The following is a 21,973-nucleotide window of genomic DNA, read 5'->3' as shown; positions in this document are numbered from 1 at the left end:
ATGTGATGGAATAGTTTTGCTGTGTGGGACTGCATGGATCTTTTCACAACACAATACCTGATAAATGTTGACATTCTGGATTCCTTTATGTTACGGGGGCCTCAGAGCTCCCCGTCAGTCTCCCTATAGGGATTTAGCTTGCTTACATTTTTGTCAAAAAAGCACAGAATTTATTGGAATTCAAGTTTGGTGGATGACATGCAGGGCAGAGTGAACTTCCCCACACTCATTTCCTCAAACCCATTTTGGCCCCAGAAACAAACCAATATTCCTATACTGGAATATTACCTTGCCCAAGGTTTACTGTTGGTAGGTTTGCAATAATTCAAATAAACACAAATGTCTGTGTAAAAATGCGTGCCACGGAATAATAACAGTATATTAAAGAGATTAAAGTTTCTTTAATATACAGGTTAAGCAAATTAAGTGACTTCTGGAGTTAGACTGTTAAACTGCTTTTCACCATTTCTGTGTCCAGGGACCAGTTGCACAAAACACCTTCAGTTTTCTCCCTAAGTATGGCATTTAAGGCTTAATTTGACTTTAACTGAGGTACCCACACAGTTGCCTGTTACCGTCTCACAAATTAGGCTTATAGTTAGATAGTGAAAAAATGGCAGAAGAAAAGAAGACAAGACAACTATATTGGTCAGAGGAGGAAAAGATTAGACTTCTGGAGGAATGCAATCATAAAAAGCACAAACTACACACCAAATTTGATCCCCAAATACAAAACGCTCTTCTAAGGTGTTTATTTGTTTATTTATTTTTATTTATTTCTTTATCACCAAAAACTCGATCATGTTGCAGTTAAGATAGAGTCAGAGGTACCTTAAGTTTTTTTTTTTTTTTGTTATCTTGCTTTGGTCGCTAAGGTCTTTTGTGCAATAGTCTAGGGATTCCTTAAGTATAACACCAAGACAAGGAAAAAACCATAAATACATTTTGAACATTTTAAGGAAGCCTTTAGAAGACTTAAGGGTGTTTTGTGCCACTGATTTTATTTTGAGGGAATCTTAACTAGGACTTTAAGGATAATCTTAGTTTAAGGTGTTTTGTGCAACGGGCTCCAGGATTTTTCAAGTGGGCCTAAAAGCATGGCTCGAGGACACGCTGGAGTCATCCTTAACATAACCCCTATCATATAAAAACTACATTATGCAGCGGCCCGGGTTCGACTCCAGCCTGTGGCCCTTTGCTGCATGTCTCTCCCTCTCTCTCCCCCCCCTTCACACTTCACTATCCTGTCAATTCATTCATTCATTCATTCATCTTCTAACCGCTTCATCCTCTTGAGGGTCGCGGGGGGGCTGGAGCCTATCCCAGCTGACATCGGGCGAGAGGCAGGGTACACCCTGGACAGGTCGCCAGACTATCACAGGGCTGACACATAGAGACAAACAACCATTCACGCTCACATTCACACCTACGGACAATTTAGAGTCTCCAATTAACCTAGTCCCCAAATCTGCATGTCTTTGGACTGTGGGAGGAAGCCGGAGTGCCCGGAGAGAACCCACGCTGACACGGGGAGAACATGCAAACTCCACACAGAAGGGCTCCCACGCCCGGGATCGAACCGGCAACCCTCTTGCTGTGAGGCGAGAGTGCTAACCACCACACCACCGTGCCGCCCTATCCTGTCAATTAAAGGCAAAAAAATGCCCTAAAAAAATATCTTTAAAAACAGGAACTGTCCATTGGTCCGACATCCCACTGTTCCGACCATATTAAACCTATTGTTCCGAAATCATCATGATGCCCTGTGGTTAAGGTCTGGTTAGGTTTAGGCACAAAAACCACTTGGTTAGGGTTAGGAAAAGATCATGGTGTGGGTTAAAATGAAAAATAAAGTGACAAACACATAAGCCGTGAGCCTGCTCCGCCTCAAGCCTTTCCCAGCTGACCCAGAGCCAGTCGCGGCGCACCATCAAGGCAGAAATACGCCCGCCGGGAGCCATTCAGCACCCCGGACTGTCGGACTAATGGGATGTCTGACCAATGGGCTGTCGGACTAATGACATGGACCCTTTAAAAACTACATTACAACTAACGTTAGAGGGCATCGGTGTCGTTTAACCCCCTGTTCCCCCCCTGTGTAAGCGGAGTTTGCTACATTTCACAACCTCTCTTAGCTCTTTTAGTCCAATAAATATGTAAATAAACAACTCTGTTAAATGGTACAATCATATAAACACAAGCACTTTAGCCATCACCAACATACCTTTCAGTCTATAACCAGAATTGGCTACTTGGCTCATTGGCTGTTAATGGCCACTGCTGTGGGTGTGTGCTTTGTGCTAACATTAGCTGCTAACAAGAGTCTGTCACTATGGAGTAGCACTTGCTCTTAGGCTCAAGGTGTGTATGCGGTGTGCTATTAGGTCAGCTGCTAAGGAAAGTCTCTCATTGTGCCGCAGCTCACTCTTGGCGTCTTCAGCAGACATGTCCCCGGTGTCTCAAAGCAGAGAATATTGCTCAATTTTCACAATTTTGAAACTTAATATTATATACTTGTTTTTTTTAATCACTTAAATTTGGTTGCGTGGTTAATAATGCAATTTTCTGCAGTGTTTCAAACTCAGAACACATTTATTTTTGTTTTACCTGGATTTTGAAACCAAATGTTGACACAGGATCCCTCCATGAGACAAGGCTGCAGGGTCACCTCAGGGCATTTACCATTTCAGTTCTCACTGTGTTTCAAACCAATTTAAAATTAATTTAGGTTACCACAAAGTAATTTGCCACACCAACAACCTTTGCCTTCAGGGCCCCTGAGGGTCTGGGGCCCCAGGTCAGTTGGCCTTAGTCATCATGTAACATTTGCTAAAGAAACAGATCGCATAACACTGAGTACAAGAACTTTGACATGAGGTTACAGGAAACAGAGGGAAGGCAGTTACTTGGAGAATCTAACAAGTGTGCAGTACTGATTAAAGGGATAACCATCTTTCTCTCTTTCTCTGTCTTTATTCCCAGGTGGCTCGGGTAAGCACCGATCCAAAGAACCAAAGAAGAAGAACAAGCAGAGGCTGCGGTTTCGGGCCCAGAACCAGCACAGCGACCACTTGGCCACTGCGCGCTCCAGCCAGTGAGGACTGAAACTACGGACTTCCCATTGAACAAAGAACCAACGCAAAGCTGCTAGCCGCTGCTGCACCCATATTCTGACCGACGATTATCACGAACCCCTCCACCTCCCTACCCCCCCTTCCCCAGCCCACCCGGACAAAACCATGACTCACAAGTCCGTCACTACAAAAATATATGTCTAACGTACGATATCAGTATCAACACACTAAACACATGCTTCATGCCTCTGCCTCCTGCTGCTTCTCCCCCTGCTGCAGTGCGCCAGCCAGGTGACTCTGTTCTCTCAGCCCCACCCCTTGCCTTGCCTTGTGGACCTTTACAGTTGACATTACTGAACTCATTTCCTGTCATTAACAATGTCATTAACCGTGCAGGGTGATGGAAGATGGAGGGGCAAACCAGAGACTGTGGAGGCGGGAGAGCCAGATAGAGGGAGGTGGATAGGAGAGGTAGTAAGGGAGTTGGCAAGCTAAACTGCTCGTGGAAAGGGTGGGGGTGGGTGGGGGTTGGACCAGGGAGGATGAAAAAAAGAGGGAGGATGAAGAGGAAAGAGAGATTCGGCTGAAGCAAATGATGCCGATGGACAAGAAAATGGCATCTTGAACTGAAAGAGACTGTTTTTTGTTCCTATATTTATGTCAAAACTACCCTCACCTTACCCTCTGAACGGAGACGGAGTGTTCCCATGTGTGGCCTTTATGTTATGTACATTTTTGAGAGTAATATTAAAGAAATTACCATGCATAGTTGCAAAGTATTTTATTCTCAGCACAAACTGTTTACGTTCAGACCGCTTTATGCTCTAACTGTATAGTGTGGATAAAAAAAAGAGGAAATTTAGTTGTTCGACTAGCATGGCAACAGACTCATGTGTATATAGTTTATCTAATTATGAAAGCTTATTACTGTATTTTCAGTATTGACTTGTTCACCGTTCTAAATGTTTTAGAGATAAAAAGGTTGTAATACCAAGCTACAGATTAAAATGATTAAAAACAAATAATAAACATAGCCGCCACATAGCTATTTCATTTATATGGTATATATTTGATTTATTTATTGATTCTATTTTGTACTTTTTTTGTTCAGTGAGAATTTTTGCCTCATACTGTTACTCTTATATGCTGAAATATTCTTTGAGTTCCTTATAACAGTGCATATCTTTAACATGTGGAAAAAGGTTTTTGTCTGATGTCGCGCAAAGTGTTGTATTACATTCATTCATTTGACCTCATCTACTGATTTCAATGTTTTAAAGAAGAAGAAAAAAAGACAAAACTATGCTTTGACGTATTCTAGGTTTAATGATTAGGATCCAGCAAATGTATGGTCATAGGACTGCATATGTGTACATTGTGTTTTATTAAAATACATTTCATGTGACTGTATGATGAAGCTTTTCATTATTGTCTATGGCTATAATATATGTGGCTAAACTCCAAAACTGTCGTTTCCTTGTCTCACTTCAGTGTACAATTATGTGATTTCAGAAACATTTGTGAAATCCATCATGTCACACTGCATGACACGAGTGCTACCTCCAGCCAAAGGATTGGACATGGTCGATTGGGCCTTAACAGCATGACGGCACTGTTAAGGGTTTGTAATTCACTATGACGTATCCCTATGAATGGTACAAAACCAGTGCATGCTGTTGGTGGCTCATTCATTTCCAACATCATACAGTAATGCCCTAACAACATGCATTTGGCTGCGGCACTCGCCTTTCATCACGCGCACACATTCGATCACCTCTTTATGTAATGCATGTCGCACTTATTCACTTTAGCGGTTCTCAAAACATCAAACACTTAAAAAAGTCTTCTTTAGGCTTAAATCTGCCCAGTACATGGGCAAGGAGAAAATGTTTTAATGCAAGTCACGGCTAGTTTAGCCCAAGATCCACACTGTATAATCATTGTCCCGAAAGAGAAAAAAGCTGAATCTGCCGGACAGCTTATGGATGCACAGTAGCAGATGAATCACGCTGTGTCACATATATATCATCCTGGGAGACACAGACCACAGTCTTCCTGATCTGGTTAACCCCCCTGAAATCACACATGATATTTCCATAGGGAGGCTGTCAGTGTTGAAATACCCCACTCTTTATATGCTCCATGTCCATCTAGAGACCTAATACGGAGCGGTTTTAAGTGCCTAAACATCTTTTGCAGGTGTTCAAAGTGGCATGGCATATTTTACACAGGAGGCTTTTCATTTTCACAGCTTAACACTTCCACTGAGTAACATTTGTGCCAAAACTGACAAAATGTAGTGAAAGTTAAGGTTAAAAATCTAAGGGACTACATCATAAATACAGAATAATAAGCTACAAAGTCAAAGCTAACATTTGTAATGAAACTATCTCAACATTCCTGTAAAATTTGCCTGAGACACCTATCCAAGGCATAGTAAATTTAAAGTCTAGTCTAGATCTAGTGCGTAGGATTTAGTGTCATAGTGGTGAGGTAGCAGAACTGAAACTTCTCCTGTGTGCCAAGTGTGTCGGACAGCTACGGTGGCCAAAGTGAAAACCGGACAACAAAAAAACACAAATGTATCCAGAGTCAGTGTTTGGTTGTCCATTCTGGGCTACTGTAGAAACAACATGGTGGACTCCATGAAAGAGGACCTGCTCTGTTTTGACACGGCTCGTTTGAAGGTAACAAAAACACAAAGATTCTTATTTTCAGGTGATTCAACTAATGGAAACCTAGTTATGAATATTATATAGCATTTCTCCCAATCAATGCCCCTAAAGTCTACATACTAGATCTTATATGCACACCCATGGTCTCTTTTGAGTCAGAATCACTGTAAGTACCACGGGCACTGAGTAATAGAAGTTTGAACACACTGTAATAGAAGGTTTTAATTTCCGCCTGAATATTTTCTTAAAAACAGATGCCTGCTGATGACTATAGCTGGGACTTAATGGGACCATTTCATAAATCCTTACCTAGCCTAGCCATCCTACAGGTTTGTAAAGGTGCTCTGTCTGATAAAGAGTAAAAATCAACAAAGAAAGAATTTTAAAAAGCCTAAATAACAAAAAAGACTATTTTTACCTTTAAAACAATATAGGGACCATCTGTTTATAATGTATTCATATTTTGTGAGCTGTATACTGTATGTCTGGAATTTCATTGGCTGTATGAAGCATCAGTCATCGGTACAGCCACTTGTTATTGGCTGGATCCCTGGATGTTAGAGGAAAGCAGTCCTTTCCTTTCAACACAGACTCTTGTTGGCCATTGTAGGCTATGGACAAGACATGGGAGCTCCTACTGTATCAAGTGAGGTGTCACTCAAATGGTCAGAGTGCAGCAGCTATTTTGGTAGGGGCTTTATCAAATACCTTTGCATGTAATGGGAGTCAAATTTACATTAGAACATTTGAAAGGATGCAGTGTCACGCCATGACTTTTTATGGACGTAATAATGTGTTTGGACTTAATATTTTACCGGGGTCCCCACAGATATGCCTTAAGAATAACCACTTAAACTCAACAGTTACAACGCACACCAGCCAGTGCATTATTGCCCACGTTCTGCATATCATCTCTTGTAACAGTAGCTAAAGCATTTTAGCCAGCAAGACATTACCTTATGAGAAAGAAGACCTAATCAAGCTTATCTGGAAAATGACAAGGAGGATTGAGTCCTCATCTTCAATTGTGGTCCTTGAAGAAAAGAGAGACATGCACTTCAAGAAGCATAGCATCTGTGAACTGCTAAGTAATGTTAGCTAGGTAACTTTATTGCGTTAGCTTGCTGGTTAAAATGCTTTAGCCATTGTTACAGAGGTTACAGTGATGCTACAGCAACATGTAGTACAGGATGAATAATTAACATTACCAGCACTGGCTGGTGTGGCTTTATGATGAGAGGTAGCTTTAGCTTGATAGCTAGCTCAATTTTTAGCATTGTTTTCAGTAAAGACAGCCAGCCACTTAGGTTGTGTTAGAAATGGCATACGAACCTATGTACTGCTTACCAATTGACCTATGGCTAAGCCCCGCCCTCAAACGCGATGAGCAAATCACAGTGCGTATAGCCATTCCCATACACTCGGACATTCTCTGCCTGGACGTTCATTGAAATGCATTACAGAAAGTCAGTTTTGGTCGGTTTTATGAGCTTTTTCGGAGATTTGAAGTTTAAAAATGGTCAGTGTGCATGGGGTGCATGCAACTCCGACACAAGGTATCCTGAGATGCTGGGCGGGGAACTGCCCATTGGTTCGACATCCCATTGTTCCGACCATATTAAACCCATTGTTCCGAAGTCCGTTCCGAAATCATCATGATGCCCTGTGGTTAAGGTCTGGTTAGGTTTAGGCACAAAAAACACTTGGTTAGGGTCAGGAAAAGATCATGGTGTGGGTTAAAATGAAAAAGAAAGTGACAAACACATAAGCCGTGAGTCTGCTCTGCCTCAAGCCGTTGAGCACCGCGGACAGTCGGACTAATGGGATGTCGAACCAATGGGCTGGGCGATGGGGTGTATTTTTTACCCTTTCCTCAACCACATCTCAACCGAGAAAAGTGTCTCCTTTGGATAAAGTTGTACGGTAATGTTAGACCACAACATTAACTCAACGTGAATAAGATTAACAAGGATGTCTACATCTGTTCTAAGGTAAGTCAACATCGTGTTTGAGGCAACATATTGTCACTTTGCTGGGAAGAAATATAAAGTTATCTTCAACATCTCTAGCTAACGTTAGCTAAAGTTAGCCTAACATTAGCTCCTAGCTGCATTGTTCATCATGTCACCTTGTTTGCTGGGAGTTCATTAGTCTATTTTGTTCTAGTTTTGTACTTTGGTGATCGTACATCATTGTTAGCTGTTGTCCAAAGGGCTCTAGTTAAGCTAACGTTAACTTCTGGAGCTTAGCTTCATTAACTTATCTGTAATTGCAGAGATAACAAAAGTTGGCAAACGTTATGCTGAATGATTCAATGTGTAGCACCAAGCTAACGGAGAGACACTCTTGGTAAAGATGGCAAAAAGGCCGTTATCCTTTTCTCATATTCTGAGCCAAAAACCTTAACTTCAGTGGCACTTTGATGCACCAAATGCACGTTATGTCTCCAAAAATCCTGTGAAATGCCGTGTACTGTGACACCTGCCATAGCGCCGGCGGTCACTGAATGCTGATATTTTGTCCGAGTGAGTGGAGGGGGGCGTGGCTTAGCCATAGGTCAATTAAAGTAAATAAAGTATGCCACTGCATCTCATGATTGTGTTGATCACGACATTACCAGTTCAAGCTACCATTATATGAAATTTGTTTATCACAAATGTAAAACCAACATTAGGCTATCTCCTTCACAAAATATTGTTAACATTATAAAATATTTTAGAGTAAAATATTTTTTCTACAGTACTGTATGTGACTCACATTTACAATTAGGCCTAAATATCACATACGATTAAATAATTACGTATTCACAATTATTTTATCCAAACAGTTAATCATTTTAACTGTCTGCCTTGCAGCCCACCACTGCACAGTCTGAAGAGATGCAAAGCATTTTTGGGTGCTCGACTATGTCCAGTAAGTAGGGTATTTTTATTCTAGGATGGATTAAGGTATGACCCGTCCTACTCTGCCATAGGTGACATTCTAGTGGAACTTGCGAGTTTGAGTTTATGATGTGGAAAGTCGTGTACACAAAGTTGTGAACTCGGAGCTCTCAAAAAATTTCAGCTCACAAGGTCATGAATACTACAACAGGGGGGCATTCAAATGAACTCTTCTCATGGACCTGGCATTACTCTGCATCTGGCTGGCTCACCCTGATGTTCTTATGCTAACCCAAACCAGTCTCACTACTCATGCATACAGCCAACTAACAAAGGCAATGAGTACTAGCTAATCAGAAAGAGAGTAGGGGAGGTCATGCCTTTGCTGTCCCAAGAAAAACTTTTTGTTGTCCGATAACGTGGTCTCACATTTACACTCTGCACAATCAGAAATTCTTGCTTATTTAGTGTACACCTGGACATTTTTTCACATATGCTAAATCCATATGCGATGCAGTTGGAATTACACTACATCATACTTAAAATCAATAGTATGTAAGTATACAGTTTTTAACAGTCTTAGTTCTCTAAATAGCTTCACTGATGCTATAGACACACAGAGACACACACACGCACAACCACACTCACATGGGATTAATCAAATCCGTTCACATAGCCTACATAGACAGGAGCATGTCATTATCATGATGAAAATAGGAAATGTGGCGAGGAACCAAAAATGCTGCAAGCAAAAAAATAAGTATTTAATGTATGTCTAGACCAATGAAATGGAAGTGGAAATGAAAAAAATTATGAAAAATCAGCAGAAAAGTAAATCTAGTATATTTCATTTAATCAACTGGTGATAAAGGTGGGGAAAAAAGCTTTTTGTGTCATAATTTTGACTTGTCTGATAACCCGATACCACATTTTGTCAGTTACAGGGCTCTATATTGTTCTAAATTATTGTCATAAAATTGTATATTCCTCAATAAATGACCAGTGGCTTCATGTAGCCAGTTGGGCCCACCAGAGAATGAAGCAAAACAAAAATGACTGTTGTAGGGAAAGGAATCAGGCGTAGATGCTGAGAGTTGTTTTTAAAGACATCTGCTGCTGGTTACAAGTTAATGAACGATTCACAGATGTCATCCCCTGGGCCAGACTATCACTGCTCCAGACTGAGGGATTAAACCTAAAGGCTTACGGAGAGGAACTGCACTGAAGTGGATTCATTAAGCACAAGACCACCACTACAGCACACATTGCAGCGTCTACAATGGAAAAAAAGGGATACAAAGAGAATCACATCACACATTTTGAAGAAATAGGTCTCTTTATTTCCCCTCACCTTTAACCTTTGACATGAGCGCACTCAGTTTTTTTATCCACTGTCCTGCGAGAAACAGGACACTGATGGTATTCTCAGTGTTGTTAAGAGGGTTTGCAGCCATCCACACATCAGAGGGAATAGTCTTCCCTTTGTAAACCACTTCTGTGAACTGTATGTGTGCACGCATGCCTCTGTGTGCGCGTGTGTTTTAATGTTTGTGCTGAATGTGGTTAGGTGGCTGAGACTGAAGCTCCCTTTTAATCTGACAGAGAGCATTTTCATTAGTTCTGTTGGGTCCTATTATTAAAGGCTGCTTCAAAGGCACAACAAGTGAAACCACTGACAGGAAATGACCCAGTGGGCTCTGAACTGTATAGATCAGTGATAGCAATCTGTGCTTTTAAAGCAGGTTGTTACGCCATGTAAATGCATCTATTGTACCTCACAAGGACCTCTGCTCTACATTCGCATACTGTAGCCTACTGTGAGCGTGCAGTTGTGGTAGTTGTGGCACATGTGACACATTCGTTCCAATGCAGATGGCAGAAATGGAAGTTATGACATTGGTGGGGCAAATGAGATTGCCCGGGATAATAAATGTTGTAATAATTTGCAGTTTTTAATAACTGTATAATGAGCCATCGCTTGCCCTTAGAGTTGAGGGAAATCTGGAATCATTAATCTTCATATGGGTTAGCCATGGTGTTTGGCAGGGGCCGAAACAGCAACGAGTAGGAACATAGTGGTGTCAAAGGACAAGCCGATTCTAACATTTTGAACAAGTTTGCCATATGTTAGCCATCATGGTGTGTACAAGCCCGCTAAATGGTGGCATTAATGGGTGACTTTTATTACTAAACTTGCTCCTAATTGCAAAAATGCAATCCAAAGTCAACTCTCAGTGCGGATTCTGGCTTCATTTGGTGTTGCTAGGTAACAAGTTAATCCCAAAAATAAATATGTTCTTCCATAAAAGCTAATTGTCTGTGACAGTTATTTGCTTTTCTGCAGAGACGTTTTGAAACGGGAAACTGTAAAAAGATTCTGGGCTGTGCTGGAAGTAGTACATGGCGATCGCAGTCATTTAGCCCCTCCACATCTGCCTCACCTGCTGGACAGGAAGTGAAAAAGATTAATGTTCTTAATCCTCACCTTGCGCATTAATATAACCATGCTGTGCTTGATTTGACAAATGGGGGAATATTTATGAGTCACTTGCTGTGGTAGTGTTTCTGCGGTTAGGACTCATAACAGCAGGTGCAGTGGGGGACATGGGATTTTTTATCACCATCTATTACATGGAACAGACAGGCATTTCTATAACGACCCGGTGTGGCGTTTCCTATGGGTGCTGTAAGCATTTTTTGGCTTATTTAACCCCCCTGTTCTTATGAAATGCCTGGCTTTTTCTTCTAAATTGCAATCCAAACACAACACAAAGCCATTGTCCCTGTTCACTTGAGGGAAATATAGGCAGAGCAGAGCAGCTCTGTCCTTCCTCTCAGGATGTGACATGCAAGGGCTTTATGACCTGAAGTGAATCATAATGCGCACCTTAAACACATTACAGGCTGGGCAAATATTTCCTCTTACTGGTGCTATGAGAGCCATGGGCACAACCATTATATTGGGCTCAAGAGCCAGCTGGTGAGGACAAATCCACAAGGATTCCTATTTTCCCCCTTCTGACTTGCTGGCAGCCTTACTCCATTCATTCAATTTTTATATGTGCCTAGTAGCCGTGTTACTACCGGTTTCAAGGGAGAATTAATCGAAAACAGGTCTTATTAAAGTATATTAAGACCAGTTGAATTGGATATAATGTGCTCAGTAAGGGCCCAGAAGGGTTGTATCCGAGCCATAGCTGACACTTGTGGCTTCTAGGAGTGGGGCTGTGTTATTCTGTAGTGGCATTGCGCTGGTTCCAGGGGGGCTATTCACTTGAGCCAAGTGTTGCATTGTGGGTAAGCAGATTTTAAGTGGGTATGAGCACGGCAGGGGGTAAAGGAGGGTCTCATTGTCCAGGAATGTTTATCTTCCCCCCGCCTTCATTCAAGGCTGGATTATGCAGCGCCATGGTTCCGAAGCAACCTTTGCCTCCACTTGGAGGGTCTGTGGAGGAAATATTCATTCATACATATACACACGTACAAACAGGCATTATCCTCCTTATAAGAAGTCAGGTTGATTGCTCCCTCAAGGCACAGCGAGTAGGTGGAAGTGGAGCCACTGCGGCAGGGTGTTGTACCTCTCACTCGCTGGGCTGAGCTCTCTGGGAAGGCTAAGCCAGTGATGCTCCCCTTGTGTGCAGCACAGTCGTCATCCTCAGCACAACACATTTTATTGGGCAGTGTGTGGGTTGTAGAAACGTGTTTAATCAACTCAGCCGTAGGGGAGGTCTTGACCTCATGTCAGTGGTTCCCAGACTTGATTTTGCCTGTATGAGTGTGTGTGTGTGAATGGCTCCCAGCCTTTGCTGTGGAGTGTGACCTGCGGTGGAGCCTCTGGTTCACACTCTGCTCTCTGCTGTTGCTGGTTTAAGTGATTAACTGTAGAAAGTGATGACTAATCTGTCGGTGGAGAGTCTGAAACAATTGCAGTCAAATGAGATATTACAGGCAATATTGTGTGTAATGTGGCCCTCTGGATCCAATCAAGGGGAACATTAATAGAAAGCAATTCCAGAGCTCTAGTCCACACTGTTAGATATTTATTTAAAGTATTACTCACAATTCATCATTCACTATGGAGAAATTAGTCTGTAAAATATTTTGTATTTTGGTCCAAACTGAAATATCCCAACAACTGACAGATGGACTGCCATGAAATTTTGCACAGACATTCATGGGTCCCAAATTATGTGTCCTAATGACATTGGTGATCCCCTGACTTTTCCTCTGGCGCCAGTGTGTAATTGACATTTGTGGTTTTGAGTGAAATGTCTTGACAACTATTGGATGGATTGGCATGAAATTTGGTACAGACACTCATGTTCCCCTTTAGGATGAGTTGTAATGACTTTAGTTATCTCCTGACCTTTCATCAAGCTCCAGCATTGGGTCAAAATTTTGATTAGTCCACTTTTAATGTACACCGCCATGATTCACCATTAAGGTCCAGACACACCAAACCAACATTAAAGAACTAGTGGCGACACAGGCCGACTGTTGCATCGCTTCATGTTGCCTGTGTCGCAGCCAAAAGGTTGCACCTCAACTCACCACCGAGAATTTCTAGCTGACTAGCATGTTCTGCGCCTGCGTGAGAGGAGGAAACTTTCCACAGCAGCAGGCAGTGGTAGTCTTTATTCATCATTTAAAAAGAGAAACCAGAAGCAGCAGCACAGGACAGATTCAAGATGTTAGTTAGCCAGTAAGCACTTTACCACTATGTTAAAAGGACAAACAGTTATGAACCGTGTCTGCTAAAGAGCTCAATGGCTAAAATTAGTATCTTTCCTAATATACCAAGTTTGTTCGATCTCACACCCTCTTGACTTTAGCCTTTGAGTTGTTTTCCTCACTCCCTTTTCTCTTATTGGAGCTGACCTGCCAATCACAGTGATTTCATTCACAGATATGTGGCATGTTGTCTCTGAGTGTAGCCTTTAGCGTAGCTGTAGTTTCAGTCTTTTTTAGTAATGACAAAGCAAATAAAGTTGACAAATGTGTTCATGTCTTGTGGCTGACCTATCTCAGGAAAATGAAAGACTTCAATAACTACCTGTTGTTCACTACAGTTTCCAACTCTGTACGTCCCTCAACAGTAACATCCTGTGAATTCTTCAGCGTACCGCTTGAGCACTTTGTGCGCTTTAAAAATGCTAGCTTGAAGATTTATAGACCTAGTATACTGTAGTTCACCGATGAACAGGCCCCTAATTGCTGCCTGCCTGCCTGCATTGTGTTTTGTGTGTGTATGTGGGCATGAGTCAGATAAAATAAACCACATGGTGTATTTGTGTGTGTGTGTGTATGTGTGTGTGAGGAAGCTGAACAGAACCCTCTGCTCTCATTTACTATCTCCTTGTGTGGTTTGGCAGCAGCTCTGTTGATATGGGGGCGTACAACGGGCATCCGTCTAGGCGCGAGGCAGGCCTGGCATGCCGCTCAGCCCCCTGCAAGGCTGCATGAGGGTGGGATCAGCGTAGGAGTCTGCCAGGCTCCAGACTGGAAGTCTGTGTATGTATGACTGTAAGCAAATGTGTGTGCTTCCGCATGTACATGCACTTCTGTGTGCGTGGGGGCAATTAAATCATAATCACACAGGTTTAAATAGCAACCACAGGTTTGCCATTGTTCTGCTTGTCACTTGCAATACGTTGACCTCTGTATGTTGTTTCACCATTCATAACTCTATCACAGTGTCAATCTGAGCCTGTGTGCTCCCTAATCATTTCTGCACTGAGTTAATACCAAACCATTTATTTGACCTTTGTGGTCATTATAATTGTGAGGTGTGATCCAGCCATGCTGAAAGTAACACAATAGCATGTGTGGCTATGTGCCATACCTCCCCTCACTGTATTGGATAACAAGTGAAGCATAGCAGAGCTGAGCTGGGCCTGGTTAGCACTTGGACAGGAGACCACCCTTGGAAAATCAAGTTCCCTCTGGAAGTATTGTTTGTTAGAGACCAGTGGAGGATGTTACCTCCCTATTGAACCAGTATTTGGGCCTACATGGTGGCAGGAGTTACAGCATATCCCCCTCCCATTATGCGTTCTCTTTCTGGTTGTCACAGTTACGTCATGGGTAGCCAAAATGACATGGCCCAGCATTGGCCCAAATTTGGCATGCTGGAAGAAATGAGTCTGGCCATTGCCTGACTTTACACCCCAGAATCATGCCAAATAAACTGTCCCAATTCCAGCTGCTGACACTGCCACTGGTTTGTTATCAAAAAAGACCTGGCCCAGCATCTGTCCAAACTTTGCATGCCAGAAGAACTAGGTCGGGCCACATGTGGTTGCCTGACTCAGCTGAGACTAGGGGTGAGTGATGCCCCAGAATCAGGCCAAATCAACTGGCACAATTCTTGCTGCCAACACTGCCATCACTGGGCCATTATTAAAGATGACCTGGCCCAGCATCGGCCCACTGGGCATACTGAATGAATTGGGCCATTTCTGCTGACACTACCATCACTGGGTTGTTACTGACCGTATGCAATTAAAGCTTAAACACACAGGTAAAGTGTAATTGCTTTATTTTAAGTTAACAGTTCATCCACAACACTTGTCACCCATCTTCATCATATATTTTATTCACAATAAAACTGAATGTGATGGAATATAAATAACATTTGCAAGTAGAGTATATCCATCCTTCCATTTTCTTAACCGCTTATCCTCTTGGGTCACAGGAGGGCTGGAGCCTATCCCAGCTGACATTGGGCGAGAGGTGGGGTACACCCTGGACAGGTCGCCAGACTATCGCAGGGCCAACACATAGAGACAGACAACCATTCACACTCACATTCACACCTACAGCCAATTTATAGTCACCAATTAACCTATCCCCATCCTGCATGTCTTTAGACTGTAGGGAGGAAGCCGGAGTACCAGCAGAAAACCAATGCTGACAATATGCAAACTCCGCACAGAAGGGCTCCCTCCTGGGACCGAACTAGGAACCCTCTTGCTCTGAGGCCACAGTGCTAACCACTACAACACCATGCCACCAAGTACAGTACAGTACAGTACAGTATTAAATACAATGTGTTGATGATGCAGTCACGTCACAGAGCACATCATTATTAGGTTTTTTAAGTTGGTAAAATAAATAAATAAAACAAGTTTATTTTCAGTGGCTGTTCCTTGAATCCCATGCTGGTCCAAGAAATGTCACTTGCAGCAAATGCCACAAACACCGAAGGCACAGCAGCTGCAGCAAAAATGGCATTTAATGGCACCACTCTGTTGCTCCCCTCTGATATTAAATGGCATCTGTGAAAAAGAAAAGTGTTGTTCTCAGCATCATCATTGATTCTGTTCATCCTGTTTCATCTGAGAAGTATCAGGTTAGTTTCAAGGCAAAACATTAGCTCATGTTAAATTACTTCATTTATTCAGTCAGCTGAACATACCATCCATGTTTCCGCTGATGTCTCTTCATATTCATAGCTCATTGGCTCCTCTGGATCTGTTAATACCTGTTAATAAATTGTTAACATTTAGGAACTTCACATTTTGATAAAACCCTTACAGATAATAAGCAAATGAAGTAAGTTTTTACTTCAGTGACTGGGACAGCAGAGCTCATGAAGGCGAGCAGGACGACTACTGCAACTGCAACACTGAGCATCTTCATCTTAGAAGGGTTTGGCTGGTTTAAGTTGTTAAGTGCAGAGCAGCTACACTTAGTCAGATCTGTTGGTGACTTTTGTCAGCACTTTGAGTTGTTCCCCTGTCTGATGGCTGAGTGTGTAAAGCATGCAGGTATTTATACTTTATAGGCCACTGTTGCTTCATCACGGGCAACACTTGTAAACCCCACCAGCACAGGCTTGCATCAGTCCCTGGATGATGATGGGAATTTCCCGAAGAATGGGACGTTCTCTATTTATGATTGTAGGATTCTAGTGCTGAAGGAATATTTAACTGCTGGAAAGATGTTCTTCTCATAAAACTAGGCAGTCTGTGCAGTAGAAAGATGCAAATACTTTTCAAATTTTTCCTATATGACCAGAGTAAACAGAGAAAAGATGCTGTGAAATTTGCATTTCCTCATGAGGTAGAAAACCTACAACTACCAGAATGCACTGGTGCTGCACCAGATCAATGAATAGTTAGAAGCTGATGTCATGCAAACTTGGCATGTTTTCCACAGGAAAAAATATGGCGGCTGGCTGGTAAGAGATGATTGCAAATTACAGTTAAAGGGTAAGCTAAAATATGTTTCTGAAAACATCAGAGGTGAAACGCATCATGCAGCGAATTTGAACTGAGAAAAAAGCAGGGAGATCTGAGTGCTGGCGAAATAGAGGGAAGTTTACAACAGCTGATGAACTAATACTACCTACATTGGTTAAGGTTAGGGCCCAGTGTTTGTCACAAAATGAAATCAACCATGAACAGAACACACAGTTCCATACATGAAAAAGTTATTGCGCGAGTTATAAGAGATTTATATATAAACACATTTAGATTAACTTTTAAATTATAAACAAAAATACCCAACTATTATTTTATTTTAATGTTTTTTTCTTTTAAGATTGTTTGTTAGTTTAAAAAAAAATAACAAAAGGTCATAATAAAGTAATTACAGTGTAAACACTGAGAAAGGTCCGAGGTATTTTCAGTTTTTAGTAACTTCAGTCTTTCCAGATATCTTGCACAATAACCAAAATCCCTCCCTCCATGTCCCATTTACAGACACCCCTCTGACCTGAGTACTCGATTCAGCAAAACAAACAAACAGTACTATAAATGGCTCCACATCTGTAAGAGCATACAGCTGACAGCCCTTTTTTTCTTAATAGCCTATTTTCTATTATGCATTTCTTGAGCATTTCTTAAAACTTCTATTTGAGCTTATGTTATTTATTTAACCTTTATTTAACCAGGAAGTCCCATTGAGATTGAAAATCCCTATTACAAGAGAGACCTGGCCAAGGTAGCAGCCAATCAAAACACATTTAAAATGCAACAAATACAACATATAATACAAACATTAACAATAAAATAACAACTATTCAAACATAGTGGCATCTCAAGAAAAACAAGCACGTCTCTGTCACCACATTCTTTATGATGCCCTTAAATTCAGTGATTGATATAAGTGTTTGTTCCACGTCCAGAAAACATATACTGTACCAGTGCTGTTGTCTGTGAGTGGTCAGTGACGTACAACCCACCAAATCATAAAGAATGCAGTGATTACTAAGTGACTGAAACAAGTTTACGTAAGATGGCAGAGGTTGCATGCGTATACAATATGTCACTGTAATGTATCACAGACAGATAAGTAGCTTTTTCTTAGCACTGAAAGTAAAACAAGACTCATTTCTAAAATAATGGCAAATCTTCACTTTAAGCCTCCAAACTTAAGTAGTAATATTTTCATTAAATAAAAGCTTGTCATCTGTCCATATACCCATGTACTTGTATGAGGACACTCTTTCAGTGTGTTTACCATCAGAAGTGAAGATGCTTTTGAGAAGACCAGAAACTTTGTTTTCTGAGCATTTAAAATCTTTTTTTTTTTTTTTTTTAACTCAGCAGAGCTGTTTGTAATGACTGAAAAGCAGTCTGAAGCTTTTGCACCACCTGCATCATGGAGGGTGCATACATGTATATTACAGTGTCATCTGCATATCAATGTATTTTTGCTGGAATGTCGTTACTCAAATCATTTATAAAAATACAACACAAAATAGGCCCTAAGATGGAAGAAATTCTGATTCATGCCCTTCTGTATAAAAACACTGTGTACGATCTGTGAAATAATTTTGGAACCAGTATACAGCCTTAGGATAAAAACCAGTATTCCTAGTAGTCTGTGGTCCACTGAATTAAATGCCTTAGAAAGATTGACAAACAAAGCAGCACACTGCTGTTTTCATCAATATCATTTGTCACAACTGTAGCAGCAGTAATGATGTTGTGCCAAGTTCTAAAACCAGACTGTTAATTATTTAAAATATTTCTATCAAATAAAAATTGTTTACCTGACATTCAGTGATCTTAGCCAAAACTTAAAGTTTGGAAATCTGACAGTAATTATTCAGCTCTGAGGGGTCTCCATCTTTAAGTGAAGGGAGAACATAGGCAGCTTTCCAAATTTTAGTTATCAATCAATCAATCAATCAATCAATTTTATTTATAAAGCCCAATATCACAAATATGTGATAATGACTAATGATGGCAGCAGCAGCAGGAGGCATCTGGCGGGACCACGGCAGCAGCACAACCACACACGTCACGCTGTCCAGGCACCGCTGTGATATGAGTTAATCTGAGAGACAGTGGAGCACAAAGGCTCCGGAGAAGAAGCCGAGTTAGTGACATCCAGAATGGCCGGGTTAGCTAGATGCAGTAATAGGATACGAGAGAGAGAGAGAGAGAGAGAGAGAGAGAGAGAGAGAGAAGGGGCCCGGTGTATTATAGAGGGGTCCTCCGGCAGACTAGGCCTAAGTCAGCCTAACTAAGGGCTGGTACAGGACAAGCCTGAGCCAGTCCTAACTATAAGCTTTATCAAAGAGGAAAGTCTTAAGTCTAGTCTTAAATGTGGAGACGGTGTCTGCCTCCCGGACCGTAACAGGAAGATGATTCCACAGGAGAGGAGCCTGATAGCTAAAGGCTCTGGCTCCTGATCTACTTTTGGAGACTTTAGGGACCACGAGTAACCCTGCGTTCTCAGAGCGCAGTGTTCTGGTGGGATAATATGGCACTATGAGCTCTCTAAGATATGATGGAGCTTGACCATTTAGAGCTTTATAAGTTAACAGTAGGATTTTAAATTCAATTCTGGATTTTACAGGGAGCCAGTGCAGAGAAGCTAAAACAGGAGAGATATGATCGCGTTTCTTAGTTCCTGTTAGTACACGTGCTGCTGCATTCTGAATTAGCTGGAGAGTTTTTAAGGACTTACTAGAGCTACCTGATAATAGAGAGTTACAATAATCCAGCCTTGAGGTAACAAAAGCGTGGACCAATTTTTCTGCATCTTTTCGGGTCAGGATAGGCCTAATTTTCGCAATATTACGCAGATGAAAAAATGCAGTCCGTGAGGTTTGCTTTAAATGAGAATTAAAAGACAAATCTTGATCAAATGTTACTCCGAGGTTTCTTACGGTAGTGGCAGGGGCCAGAGCAATGCCATCTAGAGAAACTATGTCATCAGATAAAGAGTCTCTGAGTTGTTTGGGGCCAAGAACAATAACTTCAGTTTTGTCTGAATTTAACATCAGGAAATTGGTGCTCATCCAAGTTTTTATGTCTTTAAGGCAATTATGGAGTTTAGTTAATTGATTGCTTTCTTCTGGCTTCATTGATAAATACAACTGAGTATCATCCGCATAACAATGGAAATTTATAGAGTGATTTCTAATGATGTTACCTAACGGAAGCATATATAGAGTAAACAGGATTGGTCAAGCACAGAACCTTGCGGAACTCCAAAACAAACTTTAGTGCGTAAGGATGGTTCATTGCGACGTCAACAAATTGAAAACGATCAGATAAATAAGATTTAAACCAGCTTAGTGCTGAACCTTTTAAGCCAATTAAGTGATCCAGTCTCTGCAGCAGAATTTGATGGTCAATTGTGTCAAGCGCGCACTAAGATCTAATAAAACAAGTACAGAGCGAGTCCTTTGTCTGAAGCAATCAGAAGGTCATTTGTAATTTTAACTAGAGCTGTCTCAGTGCTATGATGCACTCTAAATCCTGACTGAAATTCCTCAAATAAATTATTATCCTGGAGAAAATCACACAGCTGGTCTGCGACTACTTTCTCAAGGATCTTTGACATAAAGGGAAGATTAGATATTGGTCTATAGTTGGCTAACACCTCTGGATCCAGGGTGGGCTTTTTTAGTAGAGGTTTAATTACAGCTACCTTAAAAGACTGTGGTACATAGCCTGTTAATAAGGATATATTGATCATATCTAATATATGAGTGTTAACTAAAGGAAAGACCTCCTTAAGTAGCCTAGTTGGGATGGGGTCTAAGAGACACGTTGATGATTTGGATGAAGAAATCACTGCAGTCAATTCTTGAAGAGAAATTGGGGAGAAGCAATCTAAATATATATTAGATTTTACAGCTGTGTTTGAGGTTAGATAGGTACTATCTGAGGGCAGGAGGTCATGAATTTTGCCTCTAATATTATGTATGTAAAGTTATGGAGTTGGAGAGAAGACTAAAATTAAAAATATGAGTAACAGGCTAAGGAACAATATCTGCTGCCACCTTTAACAGATAAGGATCCAGATTGTCTGTACCTGCAGACTTTCTGTGGTCAATGTCAGAGCTTTACGAACTCGTAAAACTGAAATAGGTTTAAAATCAAACAGCTCTAGATTCCCATCAGCTGCAGTATTGGCAGAATATCCAATCATGATAAACATATGTCATTAACTAAATTATTTTGTTCTTGTCACATGATATTTATTTGTTATCAAGCAAATACTTGTTGTAAGCAACAATAAAACCAGAGGCCATTTGAATTCTCTGTATAATTTAGAGGTGCAGTATGTAATTCTAAAGAATGGTAGTTGATGGTTGAGTTTCATTTCCAAGTTGTCAAATGTCGATACTTTGGCTTAGTGGTTCAGTCCAACTACCAATGCAAGATCATAGCAGCCCAGGAATGAGAATCAACAATCAGTTACCTTTCTTCAGAATTACATTCTGCACCTTGACGGCTTTCAAAATAAAGTATCTTGTGCAAAGATCAATATCCCCAACTTCACCCATTCTCATTAACTGAAAACCCTGCTGGCCTGTGTGCTTTTTTCACCTGACCACAGCATCATATTTAACAAATAGAACCATATATGTCTCCATATCTGTTTGTTTTGATATGAAGAGGAAGCATCGCTTTTCTTCTTTTGACAGACAACCAGTTATTGTAATATTAGTCACTACTTATCAGTGGTCTGGAGCTGTTGGTCTGGTTGCTTACTTGTTTGAATTAAGTTTTTAGTTATATCACTCAGAGGAACTGAATTAAAAACATTAGCTTGCTTTCACTGGAAGGTTTAAGAAGAGGAAGTCTATATACTGTAATGTGCCACATGATAATATAAACACTTACTTAATTTCAGTGAACAGACTGAAGACTTTATCTTATGAGATAAAACAGATGTTGACAAAGTTTTCCTTTGGGGACATTATTTACAGTTGAAAAAAAAGCTATAGATCACAATATATTGCAGTATTTTTTTACTGTAATACTCAGCATATCACAACATTTCTAAAATTGAAATAATACTGTATTGTGACTTAAGTATCGTGATAATATCATATTGTAGATCCTTTGGTGATTCCTACCCCTAGTTT

At 41.0% G+C, this 21,973-nt stretch overlaps 2 protein-coding genes across 5 annotated transcripts in view; one reads left to right on the top strand and one right to left on the bottom strand.

Annotated features, from left to right (window-relative positions):
- The window catches only part of rspo2 (R-spondin 2), a 76,705-nt gene extending 72,183 nt beyond the window's left edge, over positions 1-4,522 (top strand). For all 4 annotated transcript variants that reach the window (XM_049584149.1, XM_049584151.1, XM_049584150.1 and 1 more), the window contains one exon: positions 2,983-4,522. In XM_049584149.1, the coding sequence (XP_049440106.1) occupies positions 2,983-3,098 (116 nt within the window). In that variant the 3' untranslated portion in view covers positions 3,099-4,522. The remainder of the gene's footprint in view (positions 1-2,982) is intronic.
- A 10,762-nt stretch (positions 4,523-15,284) lies between these two features.
- On the bottom strand, positions 15,285-16,363 carry LOC125893449 (hepcidin-like). Its single transcript, XM_049584153.1, has 3 exons — positions 16,201-16,363; positions 16,052-16,117; positions 15,285-15,911 (listed from the first exon to the last, which is right to left on the bottom strand). Exons 1-3 carry the CDS (start codon positions 16,273-16,275, stop codon positions 15,810-15,812), a joined length of 243 nt encoding a protein of 80 aa, XP_049440110.1. The 5' UTR covers positions 16,276-16,363; the 3' UTR covers positions 15,285-15,809.
- Between the last annotated feature and the right edge of the window lie 5,610 nt (positions 16,364-21,973).

This window comes from Epinephelus fuscoguttatus, linkage group LG8 (assembly GCF_011397635.1).
Source record: "Epinephelus fuscoguttatus linkage group LG8, E.fuscoguttatus.final_Chr_v1".
NCBI lineage: Eukaryota > Metazoa > Chordata > Actinopteri > Perciformes > Serranidae > Epinephelus > Epinephelus fuscoguttatus.
This window is presented reverse-complemented; position numbering and strand designations above follow the sequence as displayed.